This window comes from Juglans microcarpa x Juglans regia, chromosome 3D, assembly GCF_004785595.1.
Source record: "Juglans microcarpa x Juglans regia isolate MS1-56 chromosome 3D, Jm3101_v1.0, whole genome shotgun sequence".
NCBI lineage: Eukaryota > Viridiplantae > Streptophyta > Magnoliopsida > Fagales > Juglandaceae > Juglans > Juglans microcarpa x Juglans regia.
In genome coordinates, this window is record NC_054598.1 from 25,623,232 (window position 1) to 25,649,432 (window position 26,201).

General features: G+C 37.1%; 1 protein-coding gene and 1 long non-coding RNA gene across 4 annotated transcripts; both read right to left on the reverse strand.

Annotated features, from left to right (window-relative positions):
• Positions 1–983: 983 nt before the first annotated feature.
• On the reverse strand, positions 984–22,625 carry LOC121255097 (protein POLLEN DEFECTIVE IN GUIDANCE 1). Of its 3 annotated transcripts, XM_041155383.1 has the most exons (12): positions 21,711–22,624; positions 21,460–21,611; positions 20,907–21,010; positions 20,665–20,698; positions 19,872–19,956; positions 19,688–19,761; positions 14,501–14,651; positions 13,852–14,019; positions 11,846–11,943; positions 11,603–11,725; positions 2,148–2,216; positions 984–1,654 (listed from the first exon to the last, which is right to left on the reverse strand). In XM_041155383.1, exons 1-12 carry the CDS (start codon positions 22,567–22,569, stop codon positions 1,448–1,450), a joined length of 2,124 nt encoding a protein of 707 aa, XP_041011317.1. In that variant the 5' UTR covers positions 22,570–22,624; the 3' UTR covers positions 984–1,447. The 3 variants fall into 3 exon arrangements, with proteins under 3 accessions (XP_041011317.1, XP_041011318.1, XP_041011320.1); XM_041155384.1 differs by lacking the exon at positions 20,665–20,698 and having other exon boundaries at positions 19,872–19,960; positions 21,711–22,622; XM_041155386.1 differs by lacking the exons at positions 20,665–20,698; positions 21,460–21,611 and having other exon boundaries at positions 21,711–22,625.
• Positions 18,137–19,678, reverse strand: LOC121255098. Its single transcript, XR_005938766.1, has 2 exons — positions 18,526–19,678; positions 18,137–18,274 (listed from the first exon to the last, which is right to left on the reverse strand). It is a non-coding gene; the product is annotated as an uncharacterized LOC121255098 (long non-coding RNA).
• Positions 22,626–26,201: the final 3,576 nt, after the last annotated feature.

Sequence of the window (26,201 nt, forward strand, 5' to 3'; positions counted from 1 at the left end):
CATCCTTCTATCGTTGTTTCATCCGAAATTTTAGCAATCTAATTGTTCTCATCATAGAGTGCCTCAGGGGTCAGACATTCCAATGGTCTAAGAGACAGACCAATTTTTGACTGGTCAACTAGAAGATGACAGAAGCACCAAATTTCGCACTCCTTGAATTTGAGAAAAGTTTTTAGGTGAACTGTGATGCTTCTAAAGTGGGTATTGGAGGTGTTTTGAGCCAAGAAAGGCGGCCTGTTGATTTTTTAGTGAGAAGCTGTTGTGTTCCAAGAAGAATTACTCCACATACGACTTGGAGTTCTACAACATTGTACAGTCCTGGCACTAAAAACACTATTTGGTACAAAACGAATATTTTTATCACTGACCACGAGGCATTGAAGTATATCAACAACCAACAAAAGTTGAGTAGGTGACATGCCAACTAGGTAGCCTTTCTGCATGAGTTTACATTCTCATTGAGGCACCAATCAGGGAATTTGAATTGGTTTGTGGATGCTTTGAGCCGACATGTGACACTCCTTACTTCCATGAGCACCATAGTGGCAGGTTAAAATGGGAACCAAGCTGAATTTAGTGCTTATCATCCCCAAATGGACGACCAAACGGAGGTGGTGAATCGTAGCTTGGACAACCTTCTGAAGAGCTTGGCTGATAATAATCCGAAGCAATGGGACCTCCCGTTATATCAGATAGAGTTTGCTTACAACTGATCCAATAATAAGACTACACATTTGAGATTGTATAAGACTACACATTTGAGATTGTGTGGTGCCCTCGGTAGTTAGTCGCAATGGATGGCAACATAATTGTTGAGGGGTGATTAGTGAAAGACTAATCTATTAGTACCAGAGATGTACTAATAAAATCTTCATTAATAGTAATAATCATAAATACCTATATAAGAACTTGTATTTTTATATGATAATAAATACGAACAATCTAACGAGTCAAATTCATACGAAACAATTAAAGAACATTAATTGGATAAAACAAGTTTTATATTAGTTTGTATCATTCAGAAATTGAGCCTAATTTGATGTTAGTGAACGGCATATTTATAAACGAATCAAACTAAATTTGAACTTGACGAAGTCTCAAATTCGAGTCCGCCATACTGCATAGATTATCGAATAGCCTCACTACCATATCTAAACCACACCAAAAAGTGGGCATCTTATCTGATCAATTCGGCAATACTGCAGCCTTTTATACTTATATACACTAGCGTTCCAGAATCCTTTCTCTGTAACAAAATTGGAAGGGAAGTACCCTGTGAACCACCGCATATCAAACAACAGAATGCTTTGGTACTCTCTCTCTCTCTCTCTCTCTCCCCTAATAGTTGAGCATCCAACTGATTGTCCACAAAGGGGTCTTCCAGCATTTCTTTTGTTGAGTCCAAGAGCAGCAGGAATGAGCAGATTAGTATATTTTGGGCCAATAACTAATCAGAATGGAGATGGCGATTTCTCTTTCGGCATCTATTCACATACCAAGTGGCGTATTTTTTAAGGCCCATACCAATCATCACCTTTAGGCTTGTGAGCATGATATATGTCATCATAGACAGCAGGAGAATCCAGAAGAGCCTCCACTGGAGTGGACTATAGGGAAGATAGGCAGCATAGACTGGAGTCAACACCCGGATAACCTTAGAGAAAATTGAAAAAAAACTCAAAACAAGATTTAAAACAAATAAAAAGCAACAATAAATTCTATTGAGTCTCTCCACTTGCATGTTGGTAAAGAGAGAACAATCTCCACATTATTAATACTGGAAAGTTGATTTGCAAGATTTAAATTATTTAAATTTGATATGTTAATACGCTTGCTTGCAAATAGAAACTTTCAACTATATTTTTTCGACATTAAATTTGATTTCTAGAGTTTACAAAGTTCCAATTTAGTCCTTTAGAACTCAATATATTGACGTCATGCAGTCCTTTATATTTTTCCTAACTAGGCGCCTAGAGCTCTTTTTGAGCACCTAACTAATATCAGGATCCTTGTAGTCCTTTTGCCCTACACAAAACACGCAATAACCAGGATACTGGCTCCAAAGAGTTGGCATGAATCAGCACCAAATAGCACATGATGTAATGCACAGAAGACCAAGTTAACAACAAATATTAATGGATGCTTACCACACAAGCTGGTGCCAGAGGAACAAAAGTGAGATTTTTCTTTGCACCCTCATTTTGTATATCCAAAGTCTAGCAAGAAGATAAAGCAAAAAACGTCAGATTTCCATAAAGAAGTTCTAAAGAATACTTCTTTTCTTATAAGTTTGTTCTAAAGAATACTAATGGTTCATTGGTGCAATTTTCATCCATGTGAGTATCAAGGATCAATGTTCATACAAAATTAAACTTGTTGGGAGGTGTCAGCCTTCCTTTGGCACAAGTGTGCATGCACAAACTTACATGGTTAATTTCACCAGATGAAATCATATATGACTAAACAAGAAATAAAGGAAAAGTCTGAAGGCAGTCGTTTTTGCGCACCCCTTGCCCACGAAAATGAGTTGGCATGCCGCGGTGAAAAATAAAACTCTGCGTTGCGGGAATAAAAGAGGGAGCGTGAGGTTGAGCAAGAACAAGAGCGCCGCAGAGAAGGCGAAGGCAGAGAGGAAGTCAAGGATGAAGGAATGGCTTGGATGGGAAACCAAGAAGTAGACGAACAGGTAGAGCAAGAGGATCAGCTGCAGCCGCACCCGCAGTCGTTGAAAATGCTTGGCTTTGCGGAGAGTCGGGTACAAAAAGGTCTTGAGGCAATTGAGACAGAAAAACGAAGCGTTTTGGGGATTGAATTGCAGCGGGTGCGAGTGGAATTGGTAAATGGTAGAGGATTTAGAGAGGGAGGAATGGGTTTGAGTCAAAAGGGTCCGCTTGTAAGGGTTTGAGGAAGAGGAAGAAGAAGGAGAAGGAAGGGAAACAGGGGCATTCTGTAGTAGATACTGGTGGGAGGGGGATTGAAGAGGAAGAGAAGTGTAGGGATCAAAGATTTTTCTGGAAGGGGAAAGGTGGGAATTGTAAGATTATTTGTGGTGGAGAGAGGAAGGAGGGAAAAGAAGAGGAGGGGTAGGGTTGAAATGGGAAGAGACGCCGCTGCTTTCCGTTCCGATCTGAACTTCAGATTTCTTCTGATGCATTACATATAAGAAAGAAAACACCCTTTCCCTCTCTTCTCTCTTTTTTTTCTTGTGTCGTTCTCTGATGAAATTTTCTCTCCTTGTGATTTCTGTGTTGGAATGAATTCAAATGGGTGCTGCAATATTTTCTATGGGAAATGTTTTGGATGTTGGTGCTGTCGTTGTTCCTTCTCTCTGAGAGACAGACAGCAGTGTGCGCGTGAAGTTTTTGGCAATGAGAGAGAGAGAGAGAGGAATTTTAAAGCAATGCAAGGGAAAGACCGTAAAACTCAAGAGTGACCAATTCTCTCCCATGGAGTCACATAATGGATTGGGAAGGGGGAGGGAGGATCTGGGCTTCCCAAATTGTGCATGTGGCGGTGTGTGCAGTTTCATGAGTGAAAATGACTCTGTAGCGGTATTGAGAAATAAAAGGGTGAGACCCATTCGCATCCCTCCCCACTTTTCTTCTCTCTTTTCCCCTCAATGTCCTGAAACATAAATCAATGATGCACAGGCAGATTATGAGACCATATTTCTAAGCGTCGGACACTGATAATGTCCTCTCAGGGCTCAAGCTATACTCATCTACTAAGTAAACAAGCTTGAACAAGCTGCTTAGCAGACTCAACCCAACCTACCCGAAGAGAACAATTTGGTACATCAGCAGTCCTAGGAGTGATATACCACCCAAGTCAAACTGAGGCATGGATAAAGAATCAGGATAAACCACACCTGAATGATCAGTTTAGGAGTCCTATGATCTCAAGAGCATACATCTACGACACCTTTGCCACCTACAATATTTACAGCCTTGACACTTTTTTTTATAAGTTACAGCCTTGGCACTCTTAAGAATCGAAATAGTTAGGACGAATTGAAATAGCTAGGACGGTGTCCAAACTTTCACTCCTTTAACATGCCTCTCACTTTTATCACCATGTGAACAATTCCAAGTATTCCCATAAATGTTGGACTCTTCCTTGACACTGAACTTTTTAGTTCCTTATTAAAAATTTTAAGTGTTAAATTCCATGTACTTTTAGAAAGGATGATGGTGACCACGGATGACATACAAATATGTTCAGTATGATAGTTTGTTTACATGAAACTTTACAATGAAGAACTGGTCTTTCTATTTTCCTTTCTTAGAGAGAAAACTAATTACCACATGTAAGAACCCGACCAACAGAAGAAGGATAATTTCATTGGGTGTATATTAGGTTTATTGGTCCATATTGGATAAGCCCACAGGCCCTAGATTTATTGAGGTTGGCTAAGAATTCCTATTGGCCAAGAGCTTCTTTTAAACCCCGTTGAGGTAATGTAACACCCCGATCCAGTAGGTTAGAAATGTTACTAACATTCATAACATAATGTCCGGTAAAGAGATTCATATCCTGAAATACCTCATTTATTGAAAAGCATTAAAATGTTAAAACTGAATTGAACACCGTTGTCTCGAAAACTGAAGGTAAAGTAAAAGAACATAAACTAATCCTATGAATGACATAAAAGAGATCTAATTCTTGTGTTATCACTTATTCCTTCCTAATTCTTTCTACTAAATCTACTCCTAGCCATCCAGCTCTGCTTCATCATAATCACCATCTATGAGAATTAAATATAGAAGAAAATAGAAAGATAAACAAAAATGAGTCGAATATTCAGTAAGTAGCACATCATACCGTAAAATATAATTTGGCCTAGCATGGACTTAATTTCTAAAGACTCTTCACAACATACATACAGCATCACAGATTCACAATCATACATGTAACTTAACTTTCTGAAAACTTTACATTCATACATATATCGTCACAGATTCACATAGCATATATATATATATATATATATATATATATATATATATTTATCATTAACATGAGCGGAAGCATACATAATCATGGCAAACATGTAACGTGAATGCGTGATAACTTGTTTCTTTTGTCTTGGAGTGAAACAAGCTTGAGTCCGTGTTTAACTTGCATAACATGGAGTGAAACACGCTTGAGTCCGTGTTTCACTTAACTTGTGGTTAACCACACTTGAGTCCGTGGCACCATAAAACTTCTTATCTTTCTTAATGCATGAGAATTTATTAGGCTTCATGAACATTTCTAACATGTCATATTCTTGTACATGGCATAGCATAACATGACACATTCTTGTACATAGCATAGCATAACATGGCATATTCTTATACATGGTATAGCATAACACGACATGACAAAACATGGTATATTCTTGTACATGGCATAGCATAACATGGCATATTCTTGTACATGGTATAGCATAACATGACATAGCATAACATGACATTCCATGACATACATGATCTAAGTACTACATGAACATGGCATACATAATCTAAGTATTACATGATCATGGCTTGTATAATTATTCTATTACATGGCATACTTGACTTGAATTACTACATGAACATCTCTTGGCTTTCATATGATTTTAGTAGCATTCAATCAATCAAACAACAAATTCATTCATTCAAGCATAATCTCATATTTCATGAAAGGTAGTGAAAGGATTCTAACCTTGACTTGTCTCTTAGCGTAGCGTAGATAACCATTATAAACACATCATATTTTCATACATAACAATAATATTCACAGTATGCATGCGTTTATATGATCATATTATTTTCCTCTTAGTGTCGCTTCCTGATTCCCACTTTGTAGCGTGCTACCTATAGGAGGCACTAATCATCACTAACTTTCCTAGAAAGACGTGTCGTAGCATTCTAAATGCTTAAAATCATATATAGAGATAATTTAATTATACTAAGAATAATACATAATAGTATCATTCAAAACTCATAACATATTCCTTGACTTCTATTAAAAATATAACTTAATAATTTTATAAAAATCTAGTTAAAAGTCAATTGGAATATTAACTAAATAATAGGCTCCAAAAATAGTTTACGAAAAAAGATACTTTAAGATTATGCTTTAAATTCCTTAAATATTACTGATAAAAATAAGTCTCTGCCTCATATATATATTCAATTAAAAGCTAAGCCCATTAAAACAACGTACCAGAGTGTTTTATGAAAATAAACCCAGCCCAACCTACTATATCATATAAAACACGTCCAACAAGACTCAGCTTAATAGGAGGGCATTTTGGGAAGGTTGAAGATAAAGGAAGTAAAAGAAAACATAGGCTTACGGGGAAGACATCAGGTCGTGCAACTGGGACTCACCGAGAGAGGGATCAACTGCGATGAAGGGTCGTGGTGGCTGGCCGAGGTTCACGGTGGCTAGGAGTGGTTGGCGTCGTAATGGGCTTCTCTGGGCAATGGTGCGACACAAGAGAGAGAATGAGTGAGAGAGAGTTTAGAGAGAAAACTGCTTAGCTGAGAATAACAGAGAGAGGGAGAAAGATTTCGGCGTGGACTTACCTGAAGGAGTGCGAGGCAGAGGGAGGTGCCTAGTCAGCATTCTGTGGCTGCCGTGAGGTGATCCGACTCTTCTAGTGGTCAACGAAGGGCTGAGTAGAAAACATTGTTGCTTCTAGTATTCACGGTGGAGATGCACACCATAGAATAAATTTTTGCCGAAATGCTTCTTTATTTATTTTCTCTCCGTACGTAAAACCCTAAGGAAACCGCCGCCAGCCTTGCCAGCAAGTGACCTCTCACTGATGTCATAGACAAAGTCGACGGGCCCCAACGACTTCCCTGAGGGCCGGCCGGTGTAGTTCCAGATGAGAGAGAAAACACTACGAAGCATGAAAATACTAAGGAACCAGATCTGCTGCCACCCACCCTTGCCAGCAAGACACACTGCACCGTCGTCACAGATAAAGCCGACGAACCTCGGCGACTTCACTGAGGGCCATCCGGCGTCGGTCCAACCTCTGGCGTCCTAGATATCACTGTATTGTCTCTCAGAGTACTCCAGGGATCCTCCTGAAGGCTCCGTTGGTCGTGCCGTCGACTCTGAAGGCTCCGACGAGTACTCCGGCGTCTCCTGTGAGCACGATTTGCAACTGGAAAGACAACTCTCCAGTGCTTGCAGTGAGCACGACCTAGAGTCCAGACACTTGGGCAGTGCTTGCAGCTCCCAACGGTTTTCTAATCTGTCTCTAAGATGATGAATGGTTGTTGAAGAAGGGGAGTGGGTCAGTATGGGTTCTTCTATGGAGTTGGTCATTAAATCTAAATCCTTTACACTGGTGAAGGAGGGGAGCAGTTGGTCATTACTGAAAGGAGTCAAAGGGTGATATCTAAGTTGGTTCTGGGTTCGACAACAGTACAGTGGCTGGCCAAGGCCATAGAAGCATGCACTAAGGATAAGAAACAAGATTTTTTCTCCACTGTCAGGGAAGGTCGACGCAGTTTCACAATGCATCACTACTCGAATGCTCGCGGACGTTATATGGCGGTGGAGGAGTATGGTGGTGGGGGGAGGAAGGATTTTATTTTCATTCTTGGAGAGGGGGGCAGTGGCTGGAGAAGGATGGGGGAGGTGCTGCATCATTTTTCCTTCAGTAAGAGAGGGAGTGACGGCTTGGAAAGACAAGGTGCTGCAGGTGGTGTGGTAGGGAGGGAGAACTTGGAGGTGCATAAAGACCCAAGTACATCCTCGGTGGCGAGGCAATCCTATGCGGCAGCTCTAAAGACGGGACATGCTTCGGGGGTTCAGAGTGTGGGGGGTTTGCCAATCACGCCTCAGGACTAGCTTGTCAAGATGCACAATTCTCTAAAGGAGATGGAAACCCAACTTGTCGAGTTGAAGGTAGCGATAACTTTCTTGTCTACGAAAATAGACCGACTTTCAGCTGGAGGCAATAGGGTGGTAAGAAACATGATAGGCCCGAATCCTTTAAACTTAGAAAAAGGGAAACAGAAGATCGGATTCGGCTCTGTCCCTATAACCAGATCCAGGAGAGTATGGCGGGTCAAAAGGAAATATGGGTTATTTGAAGCGGGGTCTACATCGAGTATTGGCGTAGAGACGTCAGTAATGGAATGTCATTCGCCTCATGTAACACAGGATAGATCAATAGTTGGTATTACACCCTTGGTCCCTGAAGAAACTAAGGCTCCCTCGTCAGAGTTGAAGGAAAAGGGTGCACTGCCGAGGTCTGAAGAAGATGTAGGATCCGCTATCACTCCAGAGGTGAAGAGACTTGTTGTCACCCCAGAATCTCCAATGGGTACCCCGATACTATTGGAGAGAACCAATGGAGTTGCTGGAGAACCAATGAGTTTGGCGTTGGTGCCTTGTGTAGAGCAATGTCTAGAGTCGGAAGTGCAGTTTGAGGGGGATATTGTGGCTCCCCTGGTCTCTCTTCCTCCAATAGCGGATTGAATTCTGCCAAAAGTTAATGAGATTCAAGAGTTTGTGAGAATTTCACATGGAGGATGTGAAGACCAATTTAATGAACTAATTACTGAGATCGAGGCAAGCCGCACACTTGAAACCAAATCAAGCCTCAAGAAAAGCAGGGAGTTACAATGTCTTTTTTCGGCAATCAACTACGATGCTAAGGGTGGTATTTCAACTAGAGAGAAGTCTAAAGGGAGGGCATTGTGAAAACGGGAATCAAGGTGTTCGGGTAGAGTTTTAGTTTTACGGGAAACAAGGGATTGGGGTCGGGTCTGATGTGCTGTGGGTTGGTTTTTTTATGGGCTTTTTGGGTCATTAGGGGCTTGTTGGTTTCTCCTTTTGATATATACAATATTTTTACTTATAAAAAAAAAAGTATTCACGGTGGAGAGAAAACAATGGAAAATAAGCTTAGAGGCGTCGACGCACATCGTGGATGAAGGAGAGCTTACCGTTGGCGTGCTTTGTGGTAGTTTCCGACGAGGTGGCTGACTTGGTATGAAGAGTAGTGCTAGGGTGGCTGTTGGGAAGTGGTTTTCTCTATCTGTCGAGGCTGCTATGGTGGCTAGTGTGTGAAAGTTTCATGGTTTTTGCTAAGGGTCTCATGGGTTTTATAGATGAGGGGTAGGAAGCTATCATGAGTGATCTGGAGGTGTTTGAGTTTGACTAAACTTTGGAAAACTACTCCCACAAGGAAAGGAACACTTGAGAGGATATTAGAGTTTTGAAGTGTTTGAGTTAGAGATAATTTCAAATCAAGAAACTCCCGATCAAACAGAAAGATAAAAGAGGCGTATAATTTAACAGTAGAGAAATCCTATTCAAAACAAATTACTACCTCAAAACATATCTAATAAAATAATAACAATAAAGATAACAATAAAATAATAATAATAATAATAAAATCACACTTTTGGGGTCGGGGTGTTATAGGTAAACCTTGTAAAGTGGATATGTTGGATGGAATTAATGGGCCCATATTTAAAGGAAGCCAAATTTTGGTTATATCAGGTAATTTTGGATACACCAATGGGCCCAAAATTTACTATGCTGGCTAGGGATTTTAGTGGGCCCAATAAATTGGTTAAAGCCCATTTGATATTTATCAGACAAGTGGGCCCATATTTAGCTAGTATTAGGCCCAAATTGTGATACCCCATGCTGAGTAGTGGGTGTATGTGATGTATGAGGTCCGACGTTACTTGGAGCGAGAAGTTCTTGCTCCATATAATGGTTTCAATGGGGCTCAAATTTATACCATTAACTGGTCCTTTCAAAGTATAGCTTGGATGTGGCTTGGGCCTCTCTTCGAGGGCGAAATTCTCGCTCTTTATAATGGTTCCAACGGGACTCCAATTATACCATTTGGCTAATCCTTTTGGAGAATAGGCTCATGTGGCTTGGGTCTACCTTAGGGCATTACACGAGATTATGTAAAAGCCCATAGATGTTATTGGATGAGTTGAGCAGCCCATAGATGTTATTAGATGAGTTGAGCTTATTTTGGGTTTAAAGATCAAGCCCATTAAGGTTGCTAAGCAACTTGGCCCGTGAAAATATAGGCAAGCCCAAGAGTTTAATTAGACCAATTAAGTAGCCCAACCCACTGTTAAGCCCAAAAAATAGCTAAAAGCCCACAAAAAGGGCCCAAGGAGAGCACCAAGAGCCAATGACCTATAACCCACTCAAATGGAACCAATGCACGCTGAAACCACCCTTGCACATATCTTCTTCCCCATAAACATTAGGGCTGCTGCATCTCCATGCTTCTCATCCTCTCGTCCTTTGTGGCACTTCCTAGACTCGCTAACGGACTCAAATAACAGCCACCGGTTCCACCACCTGCAACCCAGCACCCAAGAACTCCATAGCCAGAGGAGGAATCAAACCCAAGCTTTGCCTCATGCCCAGTTCTGGCCCTGCACCACCAAAGAAGATCAGCACCGTGTCCTTCAAGCTCGCACAGCCCAGTGAAGCTGCTACTGAGAGCCACCAGCGTGCTCCTACACTGAAGGCAGCTTTGTCTTTCCTCTGCTGTCTTCTCTGTTTTCCCCCCACCAAACAGATCAAGCCAGCTATCCTTCCTTCCACTCCACCACTAACGTAAACCCACAACCATGCACTCCAAAGCTCAACCCCCATGCATGTGCACCGACATAGACAAGCCCCAAATTCCTGCACCTCTGCTGGCAACAGCCACTGCCCACAGAAAACTCTGGAAGCAAGCAAATGTTGCTTTCTCCTCTGCCCACCACATCGCCTTCCAAAGCCATGGCCGTATCACCAATGAAGAGCCCTCGGTTTCTCCTCTTCATCACATGGCCACAACACAACCTACCTTCCAGCAAGCCCCGCAATCCCCGCTCCCTCATGCTACTCTGCTTTGCTCAACCTCTATCTCATGTGGACGACGATTTCTGCCCCACCTAGACCCAGTCCGCCAGCAAGTCAACCGTGCCAACAAGCCAAGCTCCCACAGACAGTGCCGACCCACAGTTCCCCACCACCGGATGTCATCCTCGAGCTGCCCCCCATCACCGTTGGCCATTGGCTTCTATACTGGTCTTCCTTACAGGGTTCTTTCCGAACAGTCAAAGGAAAAGCTAAGACTGCCAGTGAGCCAAGACAGTCCTAGGACTTGGTTCTTTCCCGACAATACTAGAAAGGGCCAAGACCGCAAAGGTCGCTAACCCTAACATGTGGGGGTAAACAGTGTGTACTGGCCATGGGATTAAAAGTGGAAAGACTATAAAGGCATAAATAAAACTAAATGAGACTAAATGTGAATGTGAATGTTATCGCATGAATGAAAACCTACGACCTTATACGTTTACAGTATGAGGTAGTTCTTACAGAGTATTTGACTCATTTTTGTTTTAATTTATGGTTTTATTCGCAGAAGTTTTGAATAAATTTTAAAGGGCTTCTGCAAACTCTTTTATTTTTAATGAAGTATGTTTTATTTTATGTAATAGAAATTTTTACACCTAGTGCGTAAAAAAGAAGAAAATTTTCAAAGGCATGTAGCATTCTGGTCCCTCACGTTTCTCTAAAATTAGTGTCATTCTTAACCCTAGGGTGACAGGATATTACACCACATCAGGTGAAGATATACCTGCTTGCATAGGTCTTCGAGAAACTCAGAATATGCAATAGGCTTTATGTCATTGAATTTGGCAATGAAGGAATGTTTGATAATATCAATAGCCATTTCACAGATGAACACCATGAGAGCATTCTGCATTATTGAAATGAAATAGATCAGAAAGCCAAATGGGGGTGAAAGACAATTGTTCTCTATACAGAAAAGTTCTCTCCAAAAAAGAAGAGTGTTCTAAATAATCAACAGTCGACTTACAAAAACAAAACTTTCAAACCAGGGACCTTCAGCCTCCAGAATATTTTGAGCTAAAACGAATAGCATAAATGCCGAAATGTGAAATCTCTCTACCGAATCTGGTTGGGAGCAATGACATTAAGAAAACAAATATATGAGATGAAATGTAACTACAAAATTACATCAGAAGTAAATCAACATCAAAACGTAATGGCATTTCCATTAATCTCTAGATCACGGTGCAACAGCAATGAGGCAAGAGCAGTATCCATTTCATAAAAGGAGAAAAATATGGAATTAAATTAGTTGGACACTTTTCCATACACAAGGCTACTGATACTAAAAATAGAATGATAATGTTCAAGACATTATGTGAAATACCTAAACTTGACGTTTAATATACTGACGACATTGATTTCTCACTCATACCCAAATAGTTTTTTTATAAGTATACCCACATAGTTATTATGCATGTCATGTTACAAGTATACCCACATAGTTATATGCATGTCATGTTACATAGAAGCAAGATAGAGAAGTCTTACAGTAATATAAAAGATAGCCTTCTGCAAAAAGTTAATCATTGAGCATTACACAATGGCTAATATGAACAAACTCTAAGGGATCAGGTGAATGAAGGAATTCAAAAATGTTTTCCATACGGGAATAAACATGCATAGCTGAGTTTGAAAACCTCAATCAAATGGAATGACACTCACTCTCAGATATTAAATAGCATAGCTCCTTATCATTCCAGATTGAGTTGACAGTAGTGCAATCAAGGGTAGAATTCAATGGATGTCAACCACTACAATCACATATTGGTTTCACATCACTTTGAACACAATGATTAATCAGAACCAGACTAAAAAAGCACTATTTAAGACCCTAACTCAAGACTGCCAAAATATAGCAAGGACATTCGTGCACAAATCTATTAAATGAAAGAGATGAGAGATAAAAGATAAAAATTCAAAAGTTCCACTAAATCTTTAGAACCAGGTTATAACTCTGTAAGAAAATACAGTTAAATGAGGTAGTAAAAACCACATATACTTGAATAAATAACAACTGATTTTAAAGTCTTACCACATTATGAGTTTGAGAGAATCAGTTTATTCTCTCTTTGATTTTCTTTATGCAGCTCTGATATGTATTGAAGCAGATGATATAATGTGTTGAAGAGTAGAGTAGAAATGGTGATTTTTAATGTTTGTTCGTATTAAGAAGCCTTGAAAGGGGTTACTAGTTAATGCTTTCCTTGGAAGCCTATTTGTGAGTCACCCTCTGTAGTTTTCTTTGTTTGGACAGCAACATCGGGATAGATACTTGCATAATAATCTTATAAGCGGAAGAAGATTATTGTGGACTGGTGCTGACTGCTGTGTGTGCAAGAGACATAGCAAGATTGTAGATCATGTGTTGCTTATTTGCTCAGTTGCTACAGATTTACAGTCCTTCCATTTTGTGGTATTTGGTGCAAGGCGAATTGTGCTTAAGTCAGTGCTTGTGCCACTTCAATATTAGTAAAGGAAACCTAGTTCATACAGGAACAAAAATTTGGAAAGCGATGCCATTGTGTCTCATAAGGACTACATGGCAGGAAAGAGATGGGCATGCTTTAAAGGGCCAGGAGCTTTCTGCTGAAATGGATTGAGTCCGGTCTAATCCCTATTTTCCACAAGTCACTAGATGGAAATTTTCCATCAACTATACCAGAATTTAGGGATTCATATTGTGTTAAGAGTGATATTTCAGGATAATAATTTAGTATAGAGCTTATATTTTAAATTTAACCCCTCTAATAGTTGATAATTAAATTGATTTTGCTTATAAAAATCTGGGAGAAGGAACCAAGCCAGTATAGGCATGTTGATAGAGAGAGCCATTTTTGTTATCTTCTGAAGTCAAAAGGCATCCAATGCATGGATAAGACCATAAGTTCCGGCAGAAACTTTATTTTCTGTACTTGATCATTTTTAAACATAACAGTGAACAAAATCATAGTAATGAAGTTGCTAACTCACCAAAGTATACCAGGCTGTGAATGTTATCCTTACTTAAACGCTTAAAAACGTTGCTTTTTATCTCAGCAAAGTTATTGGACACCAACAAAGCAAGCAAGGCATTATTGTGAGCAACAATCACGGTGGATAAAGTAATTGCCTGAGCTAACAAGATAAAAGAATGAACAAGTATGGATAGTCAAGGATTCAAAGCAGAAGATAAATAATATAACAGGAACATAAATCTCTATCATGCTGGTAAACTAAGGCCCCGTTTGGTTACACAAATGAGATGAGATGAGAAATATGTGAATAGTAGTAAGATGGTTTGTGAATAGTGAAATGGTTTGAGTTAAAATGTTTTATGGGATTTTAAGAAATAAGAGAGAAAAAGTTGAATAAAATATTAATAAAGTTAAAATATTGTTAGAATATAATTTTTTGATATTATTTTTGTTTTGAGATTTGAAAAAGTTGAATTGTTTTTGTGTTTTGTTTGGAATATTGGAAAAGTTGTAATAATTAGGTAATGATTAGATGAAAAAATTCAAATTTGAAAATTTGAAATTGAAAAGTGTCTGTATTCGAATGGTATTTAGATGTTGAGATAGGATGAGACCATCTGTGAAACCAAATGGGGCCTAAATAATTATTCACAAATTTAGGATATTTGAAGCAGCCATGGCTAAAGCTTGGTCAAAAAGGAATCTCCACAACCAAAATCTCATGTCTCCTGGTGGACAACTTGCTAGCCCATCTGCTGAATTAAATAAAGTTTGCAATACATCTCCATTGAAATTTTGACTTAGTTTATCAAATATCTGCAGAAATAAAAGTGCAAGGATCAGTTATACAAAACCTTTAGCAGTCACTGTGACACTTAATGCAGCTCGTGAAGTAGAAGTTAAGAGGGAAGACACAATAGTAACATCAATCATTGCTCGCTAATCTATCATGCACAAACAAATATCTAAGGTGGTTTAAAAATATAAAACAAACTAAAATGAGTCGATGACTCAATAAGAAACCCATCATAATGTAAACATACTTAACTTAAGATTTTTCATAAAATATTTCATATTGTGAAATGAAAATCATGACTGTTCATAAGTATGCTATGACATGCATGACTTATCTTGGCTTATTTGACTTATCTTACTCATCATATTGGCCTACACACTTAATCTTGTGTGTCAGGTTGTGCATCGACCTCACATCCTGCTGCTGCAAAGGAAGCAGCTAATAGTATTCTAGCATACTATGGTAGACCACACTTAGCTCCGTGGCTTGTACATCCACCCATAAATCGTATTGGTAGCATGCATCAAAATGGTCATTTGATTAATTGTTCTAAACTTATCTTACACTTAATATTATGAAAGCTTACGTGTCTTATATAACGTGAGATGCAGGAGATGCATAATATATACATAACTATAATATGTAGAATGAAACATGATGATTGACATGCTTGCAAATATCATGAAATGCGTGGTACATAAACTGACTTTCAAAGAAATGATTTTAATAATAATATATATAACTAGTTAACGTATATTAATCATAATTTATGATCAAGCTACTTAACTTGTAACACTAATCCGATATTTTTGGGTTCGACTGATTTCCTTTCATGGGCTCGACACTGGCTAGAGATAGAAATAGATTAACTAAGAGCTTGAGAGAAAACAAACGAGAGAGAGGAGAGAGAAAACGTGAGGGATGTTGTGAGAGGAATGAGGCAATCGGCTATTGGCATAATGAACGTGGGACTAGGTATTTTGGGTTCAGCCGTTGCACTTACAGAGATTTATGCTTTTTACAAATAACACATGTAAAGGAAGATATTTATAGAGAGATTTGGGAGAGGGTGTCGACGAGTTCGAGTTGGACTCGGTCGTGATCATTTAAGAATAGTTTGAATTTAAAAACCTAATCTAGTAGTTCATTCAATGTAAGATTGGCAGTAACTGAGACTGCATAGGAGACTTCAATCAGTAATGATTTTAAATTGAAATAAATTTCTAAAGACTGATCTTTGAATTCTAAAAGGAGTCTAACTCGTTCAATAAATAATAAATGAGATTTAACCTAGTTATTGAATCTAATTAACACTCCTAATCAATCTCAATAATTTATCGTTCGTGGGCTTATCCAATATGGCCCATTAAATATAATTTAAGCCTAATAAAAATTATCAATATTCCAACCTTAGAATTATTAAGCCAGGTCGTAACAAACTCCCCTCCTTATAGAATTCCGTACTCGGAATTTGCTACACCTTGAATAACTTACATACTTATGCGCCACATTCTTTTCATGTCTCTTTACTCCTAGTCATTTAGTTAAAAAGTTCTGATCGTCTCATATTTTGGTCTGATGCCTTACTAATACTTTAGGCATACACGTTAGCACGCTACCTGTCAACCATGATACACTCAAAATTCAATCCAAGCATAAACAAATATCAAACCTTAACTTATCAAAAAAAAAAAAATCAAACCTTAACAATGGGATTGATAAATTCACCCAACAATTATCTTACTCCACATATAATAGTAACTAACGATCTCCACATAAATAAAACTCTCCACATGAAATAATAATAATCAAATTCTCCACATAAAATAATAACCTCAACAAATCGTAACCTAAGACCCTCCAAAGTTCAGGTCCTAAATCTTACAACTCGTACTTAGCGATAGAATCGTGTTACCTAAAGAACATAAGAATTCCACCAATCATCATCCATACGCCATACATAAATCTGTCATAGCTTCAAAACCCACTAAATTCATTCTTAATTTTTTCAAATAAAACTCTACAAAATAGAAGACTATTTCCTCATGAACAAGATGCATCATCAATCTTAAAATCCTCATATTTAGAAACTTCCTTACTTTATGCGCTAAAACTCTTTTACGTAGTAAGTGCATTTTGACATGAATGTATCTAAAACTTATCATTCTTAATTTTCATTAGCACAATAAGCGATAAAAGTTAAAAATACTTACTGCAGAGCAGGATATGCCTTGCAGAGACCATGACCTAGATTTTTTTTTTCACTTTCTGTTTTCAAAATTCCTTTCTCTTTGTAAAATATTTTTTTCTTTTTCTTTTTGCAAAAGGTTTTCTTCTCTTTTGTTTTAAAAAGTCTACAGAATCTTTCGACTTAGGCTCTGATACTAATTGTAACTTACCAGTCCCCACGGTTAATAATAAAGTCACTTTTAAAAATTCTCGAGAGTTGGAGTTATATTACTGACCATGACTTAAAAATTTTCTTCTCAAATAAGCGCCAGATATAAAGATTCCTTATAATAAATAAAGTTGTTTTGAATTCAAATACTAAAATCGTAAATGAGTGTATGGAAGCATTTATTAAAATTTCTCAAAGTACGTGACATAAAGATCATAACTTAAAATCTTTGTACATGATCTAGGCCATTGTCACAGCTCCATTGACTAAGTCTCGTCCTGCAATTCTACCTTAATAAATATTCTGACCTGGGGTGATTTAAAAACATAAAATAAACAGAAATGAGTCGATAACTCGGTAAAAAACCCATCATAACATAAACATAGTTCATATAAGGTTTTTTATAAAATATTTTATGTTGAGAACTTAAAATCATGACTGCTCATACGTATGCTATGACATGCATGACTTATCTTGACTTATCTTACTTATCATATTGGCCCACACACTTAATCGTGTGCGCCAGATTGTGCACCGGCCCCACATCCCGCAACCGCAAAGGGATCCAGTAATAGTATTCTAGCATACTATGGCGGACCATGTTTAGCTCCGTGACTTTCACATTCACCCATAAATCACATTAGTACCATACATCTAAATAATCATCTGATTAAATTTTCTAAGCTTATCTTACACTTGATCTTATGAAAACTTACGTGCTTTATACAATGTGAGATGTATAATACATACATAACTATAATATGCAAAATGATACACGATAAATGACGTGCTTGCAAATATCATGACACACGTGGTACATAAACACTAACTTTCAAATGACTGTCTTTAATAATAATATATATAGATAGCTAACATATGCTAATCCTAATTTATTATCAAGCTACTTACCTTGTAATGATAATCCAATAATTTCGGGGTGCAACTAATTTCCTTTCCTGGGCTCGGCGCTTGCTAGAAAGAAATAGATTAACCGAGAGCTTGAGAGAAAACAAATGTGAGAGAGAAGGCGAGAGAAAACGTGAGGGATGTTATGAGAGGAATGAGGCAGTCAGCTATTAGCGTGGTGAACGTGAGACACGCACAGTGTAATGCTTCAATGGAAGGCCCTAATCACATGGCATATATTCCAAAAGAACTAATCAATGATATAATTACAACCCCATTGAAATCTTATAAAGAGCAAGAACTTCTCATTCCCAAACAATATGAGATCTCATACACCACCTACCCTTATCTTTATCATATGGGGTATCACAATCTACCCCCCTTAAATTAACGACGTCCTCCTCAGGCCAGTCCGTCATAGGTGACATAGCTCAAGTCCCATATTTATGATTTGGATAGGCTCCGATACTATTTGTAATGACTCAATGGAATACCCTAACCACATAGCCTATACTTCAAAATGACTAGTCAATGATAGAATTAGAACCCCATTGGAATCTTATAAAGTGCAAGAACTTCTCATACACTACATACCCTTATCTTTATCATATGGGGTATCACACATGGTGTTGAACTGGATATATATGGTTCGGCCATTGCACTTACTGAGGTTTATGGTTTTTCCAAATAACAATCGAAAGGGATATTAATAGAGAGATTTGGGAGAGGGTGTCGACTAGTTCGAGTTCGAGTTCGACTCGGTCACGATCATTCAAGAAGAGAGTTTGAATTTAAAAACATGATCTAGTAAGTCATTTAATGTACGATTGGCAGTGACTAAGACTGCATAGGGAACTTCAATCAATGATGATTATAAATTGAAATAAATTTATAATGGCCGATCTTTAAATTTTAAAAGGAGTCTAACTCGTTAAATAAATAACAAATAGAATTTAACCTAGTTATTGAGCCTAATTAACACTCCTAATCAACATCAATAATTTATCGTTCGTGGGCTTATTCAATATAGCACATTAAATATAATTTAGGCCCAATAAAAATTATCAATATTCCGACATTAGAATTATTGGCCGGGTCATTACAGTTCGACAGGAAGCTTTTGAAAATGCAGTGCAGCCAGGTAAATAAGAATCGTTGATCAATATTGATAGAGGTTAGACGAACATCCCACACCCAAAAGGTGCCACTTGCTGCTCCACTATATTATTCAGGTTACAAAAATTTAAACACATGCATATAGCATCCCCTTTTGTTTTGCCAACAAGCTCTTGATCAAATGATATTCTCCACCCTAGAAATGGAATGGAGAATGATGTGGTGGGTTCAAAATGCACTAGGTGCCAGCATAACTTGCCAATAAAAGAATAAAAAAAAATAAGTGTTTCTCTTTGTTTCTGGATGGGGAAAGATTTTAGAAGATGTTTATTGTTCATGATGCATGCCTGTTCATGCATATTTCCATTTCTACAAGAAACTAATAGTTATGAATTTTGCTTCCTAAAACCATCCATGTTCCATTGTTGAGCAAAACTAACACATTCAAATCAAGAGACATTTGTTCATCTTCCTTCCAGGCAGTTGCCAAGAATCAGCACAGTTTAGGAATAATAACCCATTCTCCATGCTTACACTTGTACACTCCCTATGTACTTGGGTTGCTTCTTTTGAGCTTAAATATATTTTTTACTTATAAAAAAAATCGGATCCCATGCTTAAATTCTATTTACTGACCTCTAGCACATTGTACACCACATATAGTTTGATTGTTCCTTGCCCACGAATCATATGGTAAATTAAGCTGATATCTGAGGAAAAGAATTTAAAAAAAAAAAAAAAAAAGATATCACCATAAAAGAGAAAATAAACAGTAAAAGAATACTACAAATATAGTAGCGCTGTATTATCCTTACGAAACCTGTTTGCTGCAAAAGAGTGACTCCACAGGCCATTATAAGTAAACAGCCAAAATCAGACAGTTCTGCTGCAGACGGCATCTTGAACTGCCTGCCAAAAGAATGGTTAGATTATTTTATAAGCATCACGAGTTATTTTACCAAGTGTACGGAAAGGTTAGAAAGATTATGATGTGTGTACTATTTTGGTATTAGTCCTATAAATTCCAAGCTAAGCAAACACCTAGAATGCTAAGCATAGGTCCTGAACTTCTAGAATACTATTATATAGAGTCCTTCTACAGATGGATCTGGACAAGCAAAAAGAAACACAACCTAATAGACACACACACAAGTTTAGAACAACAGATTAAGGAGTTGCTTGGGAATAGAGATGGTTTCATTTCATCTCATCTCATTTCAAAATTTCTTATATCATTTCATTCCCAAACATCACTTAAACACAAAAAACATTACAACTTTTTTAAATCTCAAAATAAAAATAATATTAAAAAATTATAATCTAACAATATTTTAACTTAATAATATTTATATTCAACTTTTTATCTCTCATTTCCTAAAATCCAATAAAATATCTTAACTCAAACCATTTAACTACTATTCACAGATTTCGCATCTCATCTCATTTCTTAAACATCCCCTAAATGAACTTAGTAAATAAGGGTCACAAAAAGAACACATTTATCCACTGAACCCAGGAACATCCAGACATTTTGAAAGGTGAGAAAAGAGGTCATAATTTTCTGTGTCACACATGAGTCAGTGGACAACAATCGAACAAATTTTACCGAGCACCTTTTCTACTATGGATCGCTTGCATAGCTGACACCTGAGATTACACACAATCCATTAGGTACAGGCATAGCAGCAGCTTGTCGTGGTTGTTAGTTCATTTGAATAACTCCAAAATTCTACTGCATTCCTAAGGATTGACACCCCTTAAAATGCCACTCACAAATCGTATGCTGTAAGATCAAACAATAAGCTTGGCATAAGCCTTCACAAGGTAATAAAAAACTTCAAAAAAGATAACTAACCTTGTACATAGAAGCCTCCACAAGGTAATCAGAATTCTTGTTGGCATGACAGTTAACAGTGATAGAAACGAATCGACGCAGACGAAGAAGCCAACATCTATGAGCTGCAAAATTTGGCAATATTTAAGAATCTCTCTCATAATCATTATCGACATCCTAGATCATAAACTGATCAACGAGCCAGTAAATCCTTTTGTTTGTTTTTTCTTTCTTTTTCCAGCGAGTAAAAACAAGTTCAACATTATATTTCAAAGGCACTTTAATATTTTCAAATTGTAAGAATGAAAAAGAAGAAAATATATGAGCCTTATAATTCCATTTTGTGATAGACCAGATCCCGGAGGCACTGAGCTGGAGATAAATAATATTTATCGCACTGCACAAGATACTGAGGCACGCAAAAGATTCATAAACCACTCATGCACCATTTAAGATGCAAGGGATCTCAACTTCGTTTAAATGAACAGTAGTCGATTTTGTACATCAAAGTACGTCACGCCAACGAATTAAGTTCAGCTCTCTTGAAGGTCATGAAAACAGAGCCAAAAATTACCAATTCACATCTCCATGGCAGACGGAAGATGGTATCGTAAACTCTTTCTCGTTCTTTCTCGTTACCCAGGGTGGTTGTGCTCCGTAATGAATTGCCGTTGTACATTTCTTCAATGAAGTACTTGACCGGCGACTTCTCCACCGAAAATGTAACTTATAGCAAGACGTACATAGCACCACAAAAATAAACATCGAAAACCATCAATAAATTAGGCAGGATCAATGTGATGAGGAAGGGTCAAAATGACTCACAATTGGGATCCTCAGCCATGAGCCGCTTCCAATCCAAGGACTCCGCAGTGTCTAACCTGTTGGGCAACACGGCCACATTCGGCTCGCTCAGTTGCTTCAGGACCGCCGAGCTCACTTCAATGCCTTTCTCGCTGGCATTTTCTTCAACCCGCGACGCCGCGGCGTCATCTCCGGCCCCGCCCACACTCCTCTGCCTCAGCTCCCCGAAATTGAACCCCTCGCCACGCACATTCGGGAACTCCGGCTCCGTAACTTGCGTCACCGTGCAGAGGCTCCCTCCGCTCTCCTCCGGAACCCTATTCTCCTCGCACACAACGGTCCCAGCGCTATAGCTCTTACAGTTGGATTCAAATCCATTGGGATAATAGGTACAGCTACTCTCCCCGTTTTCCGGAAGCGTGCCAGTGTTTTTGTAATGATCGAAAACGGACTCCGGATCAGGGGTTGTTTGCGTGATTGTATCATCCGGAATGGAGGACTCGATCGTTTTCTTTCTCTTGGAGCCTTTTTTGTGTTTCCGTTTCTTGCATTTAGGCTTCCCATGGGTAGAAGCTGAAGTGGTTTCCGATTGGACGGCGTAGTTGTGAGATGGATCGGAGATCGGACGGTAGGTGAGGGCATCGTCTTCCTCGAGTAATCTGTTTGTACCGAGAATATCGAAAGAGAGCCTTTTACCGTCGGATCTCAATCCCATGGCCAGCGAGTCCACCAATACAGAGAATTGAAGTAAAAAAGGGATTAATTTAAGGCATGAAAATGGAATCGTTTCTGGATTTTTGGCGTGGGGGGTGGGACGACGCCCAGAATCTTCCTTTTCGCTTATGCTATCGTGTACGAGTACACAGTACCAGAATAGCATTCATTTGACTTGCTCCTGCTAAGAGCATTGGACATTGCCAAGTCGAAAGTTGGCTAGGATTTCATGTTATAGGTTAAATTTGGTTAAAATCGACATTAGATTAATCATATATAATATTATATATTTTAATAATATTTTATAACTTTTTTTTATATTTTATAAATACACTCTATATATTAATATATTTATATGAAGTTAATAATTGTGTATGAACTTCTAGAGTTTTAGTAATTTTTTAAAATATTTTTAAGACATGATCATAATTGTATTTTTTCTACTATTTGATAAAGACTTGTCAGGCTATAAACTTAATGTTTTTGAGAGATAGATGAGGTTTGATGACATATTTCTATTTCATAATCCAATTTAATTTTGTCTTGAGAAAAAAAAAAAGTGGTGAATAATGGCTTAATGCTAGTGGATAATCATCTTGTGAAGTAAAAATCCGAAGACTTTTCTTGAGAGAAAGAGGTTCGGATCCATAATGGTCTCACCATAATGAGAACCATTTTGGGAGTGTGTTGATTTCTTGTAATTTGTCAAAATGAAGAAACTACGAATGACGTAAATTTTTATTTTATTTTAGGAACATTTTTATCCATACCTGCTGATAATCATAATAATTATAATATGATATATTATAAGAATAAGAAAACTTTCTTATTAAATAGAAATTTTTTCCCATTGTTTATATTGTTATAATATTATATATTTTAATAATTTTTTATATTTTATAAATACACTCTATATATTAATTAATAAATATAATGCATATAAATCAAAACCAAAAAGAAAAAAAAAATGTATAATAATTATCTCCTTACTCATTTTTCCATATTACAACTTTATATTCTAAATGCAATACTACAACAACTTTCATTTGAGCTAATGAAACCCTATAAATAACAAGGAAAAATCAAGGGCCCGAGTACTAAATTATACATAAAATACACATCATCCAACTTCTTCTTCTTTAGTTTGAATTAGTTCGAATTTTACACATCTTTGGTATATGAAATAGAACAACATATACTATTTGATATATGAAACAAAATAACCACTCTTGCTCTGAAAACAAACTCTACAGATACAACCACCCTTGCAACAATCCCATTACAATATGCATTCTTCTCCACCACAGTCACTGCATAGTTTGTTCAATATGATAGTTTAGAAATAGGACGTTTGAATATTAGTAAGTTTAGACAGATAACACCATTTTGCAAGCTTCTTGTAAATACATAATGAATTCTATAAATGCAAAGGCTTGTTCCAGCTTAAGTTTCTCGTTCTCAATTTCCTTTCCAAACAAACAAAGGTAGAATGAATTATATAAATGCAAGCCCTTGCAAATATGTAGATGGAAAAAAAACTATACATCAATGTAACTTCAATTGTAGCAAGATAATTAACAAGTTCCCAACCATCAACAACCAAAACAATTGAATCTATTTAGTCATTATGATCCAAAACAAGCCAAATGATCAATTGGGACTGATTTTTTTTTCAATTCATCAATATATTCTCCAAATATATATTGTTCTGAAGATATTGATGACTTATCACCTGTGAATGAGATTAACTGCTCAATGCTATTCACTCTTTCTTATAATTCATTGTTCTTTGAACTGAAAATAACCAGATAATTAAGTTTGATAAGTTAAACTCAACTCACTAAAAGGATTAGCAGCATTTCCAAACAAAGGAAAATGGGTACGTTTGGTTACTAAATACCTCTCAACTCATCTCAACTCATCATTACAATTTTTTCAAATTTCAACACAAAATATAATAAATAATTCAACTTTTTCAAATCTCAAAATAATAATAATATTAAAAAATAATATTCTAACAATATTTTATCACCTCAACTCAACTCACTTAAATATCCAAACGTAACCTAAAGCTACTAAAGATTGTGATGAAGTAAAAATAAATCAACTAAAATAACTAAAACAAACAAAGAGTGACATTCTGACCTTGTATTTTTTCCAATCTTTCTTCTTTTTGGCAGGACAAGTTAATTTCCCTATAATTCGATATTAGTTCCATGCCTATTTTATTCATGCCTTTGTACATAAAAGTGTAAGAACAGTCCACAAATTACCAAAACAATCCATATAAATACCAACATAATCCATAAAATACTAACATAGTCCACAAATTACCAAAACAGTCCATATAAATATCAATATAATCCATAAAAATACTAACATAGTCCACAAGATACCAACATATTCCATAAAACTAAGTTTCAATTCAATTTCTAGTAAAAAAGAGAATATACAGGCCACCATCGCAATACCCAAATATGCATGAACAGAAACATACTCATAACAAGACCCAAATACGCAATACTCATCGCAAAACTTAAATACGCAATACTAGAATTTTTACACAACCACAAATACTCCAAATGAAAGTTTAGCTAATTTCATACTCAAAATGATATATGGTAAACTAGTTACCCAAATCGCAATTTTCTTGTGACAGATTTGTAGAGGGAATGGCGCAACCTTCTGAACGAAAATTCCTCTGCAAGAAAAGGGGTTCAACATATCAATGGTCATTGCAAAGCAAAACACATGGCTATTCAATCACTCATGAAGAGAAAACATGAGAAAATAAAAAGAGATGAGGGAGAGGAAAGCCTACACAAATAAGAAGGAGAGAGGAGCAAGGAAAAGAGATTACCATTTGGGTTGGAAGACAATGGCAATGTGGATGATCGACGGAAAGAAAGGGGCTTGCAGGTTGAATAAGAGCATGCAGGTATCTTGTCCTGAGGAGCTTTCGGGATGAAGAAAGGAAAGAACGAGGGAAATGGGCAGCTTTCGGGATGAAGAAAGAGAAAAGAACGAGGGAAAGAGAGAGCGGGAGGTAGAAGAAATAATAAAATACACTTATCCAACGTGAACAGTAACTCGTCAAGTTTAGAGAGCACCCAAGAATTACTATAACTCAAGTGTTGAGCTTTGGACCATTGGCTAGTCCAATGTGGAGGCTTTTTCTCACATCTAGCTAAATTTTAGATTTGCATTGACATTTGGCTAGGTCATTGCCAATATAATAAACCCAAAGGATTTGACTTGCCTCTGGTAAAATTTTTAACGGGATATATCTCCTACTAAAAATTTAACATACAGTTCTTGTTTAGTTACTCAGTTCAAATAAGATAGGATGGGATATTCTATTAAAATTTAAATAAAATATTATTATAATATAATTTTTTACTATTATTTTTATTTTATAATTTTAAAAAGTTGAATTATTTATTATATTTTATGTGAGAGTTTAAAAAGTTATAATAATCATATGAAATAAGATGAGATAGAGTGATTTTATATAACCAAACCAGTTCTCAATAATCAATGTAATTTTAATTTTAGTGTAATAGACTAATAGTAATAGTCGAATTTTAACTTTTGTGTAATGAGAACAACTATAATAGCAATAACAGTTTTTTTTTTCCTCCCAAATTTCCAACTCTTACGTCTATCTCTCTCAAATTTCTTTTTTCTCCACTCTCTCTTTTGTACGTGCAATAACATAACAACGAAAATCGTAACAAGAAGAAGCAGCACGGCTAGCTAGCACCAGAAAAGTTTATACCCCAGCAAAAAGGTGAGACC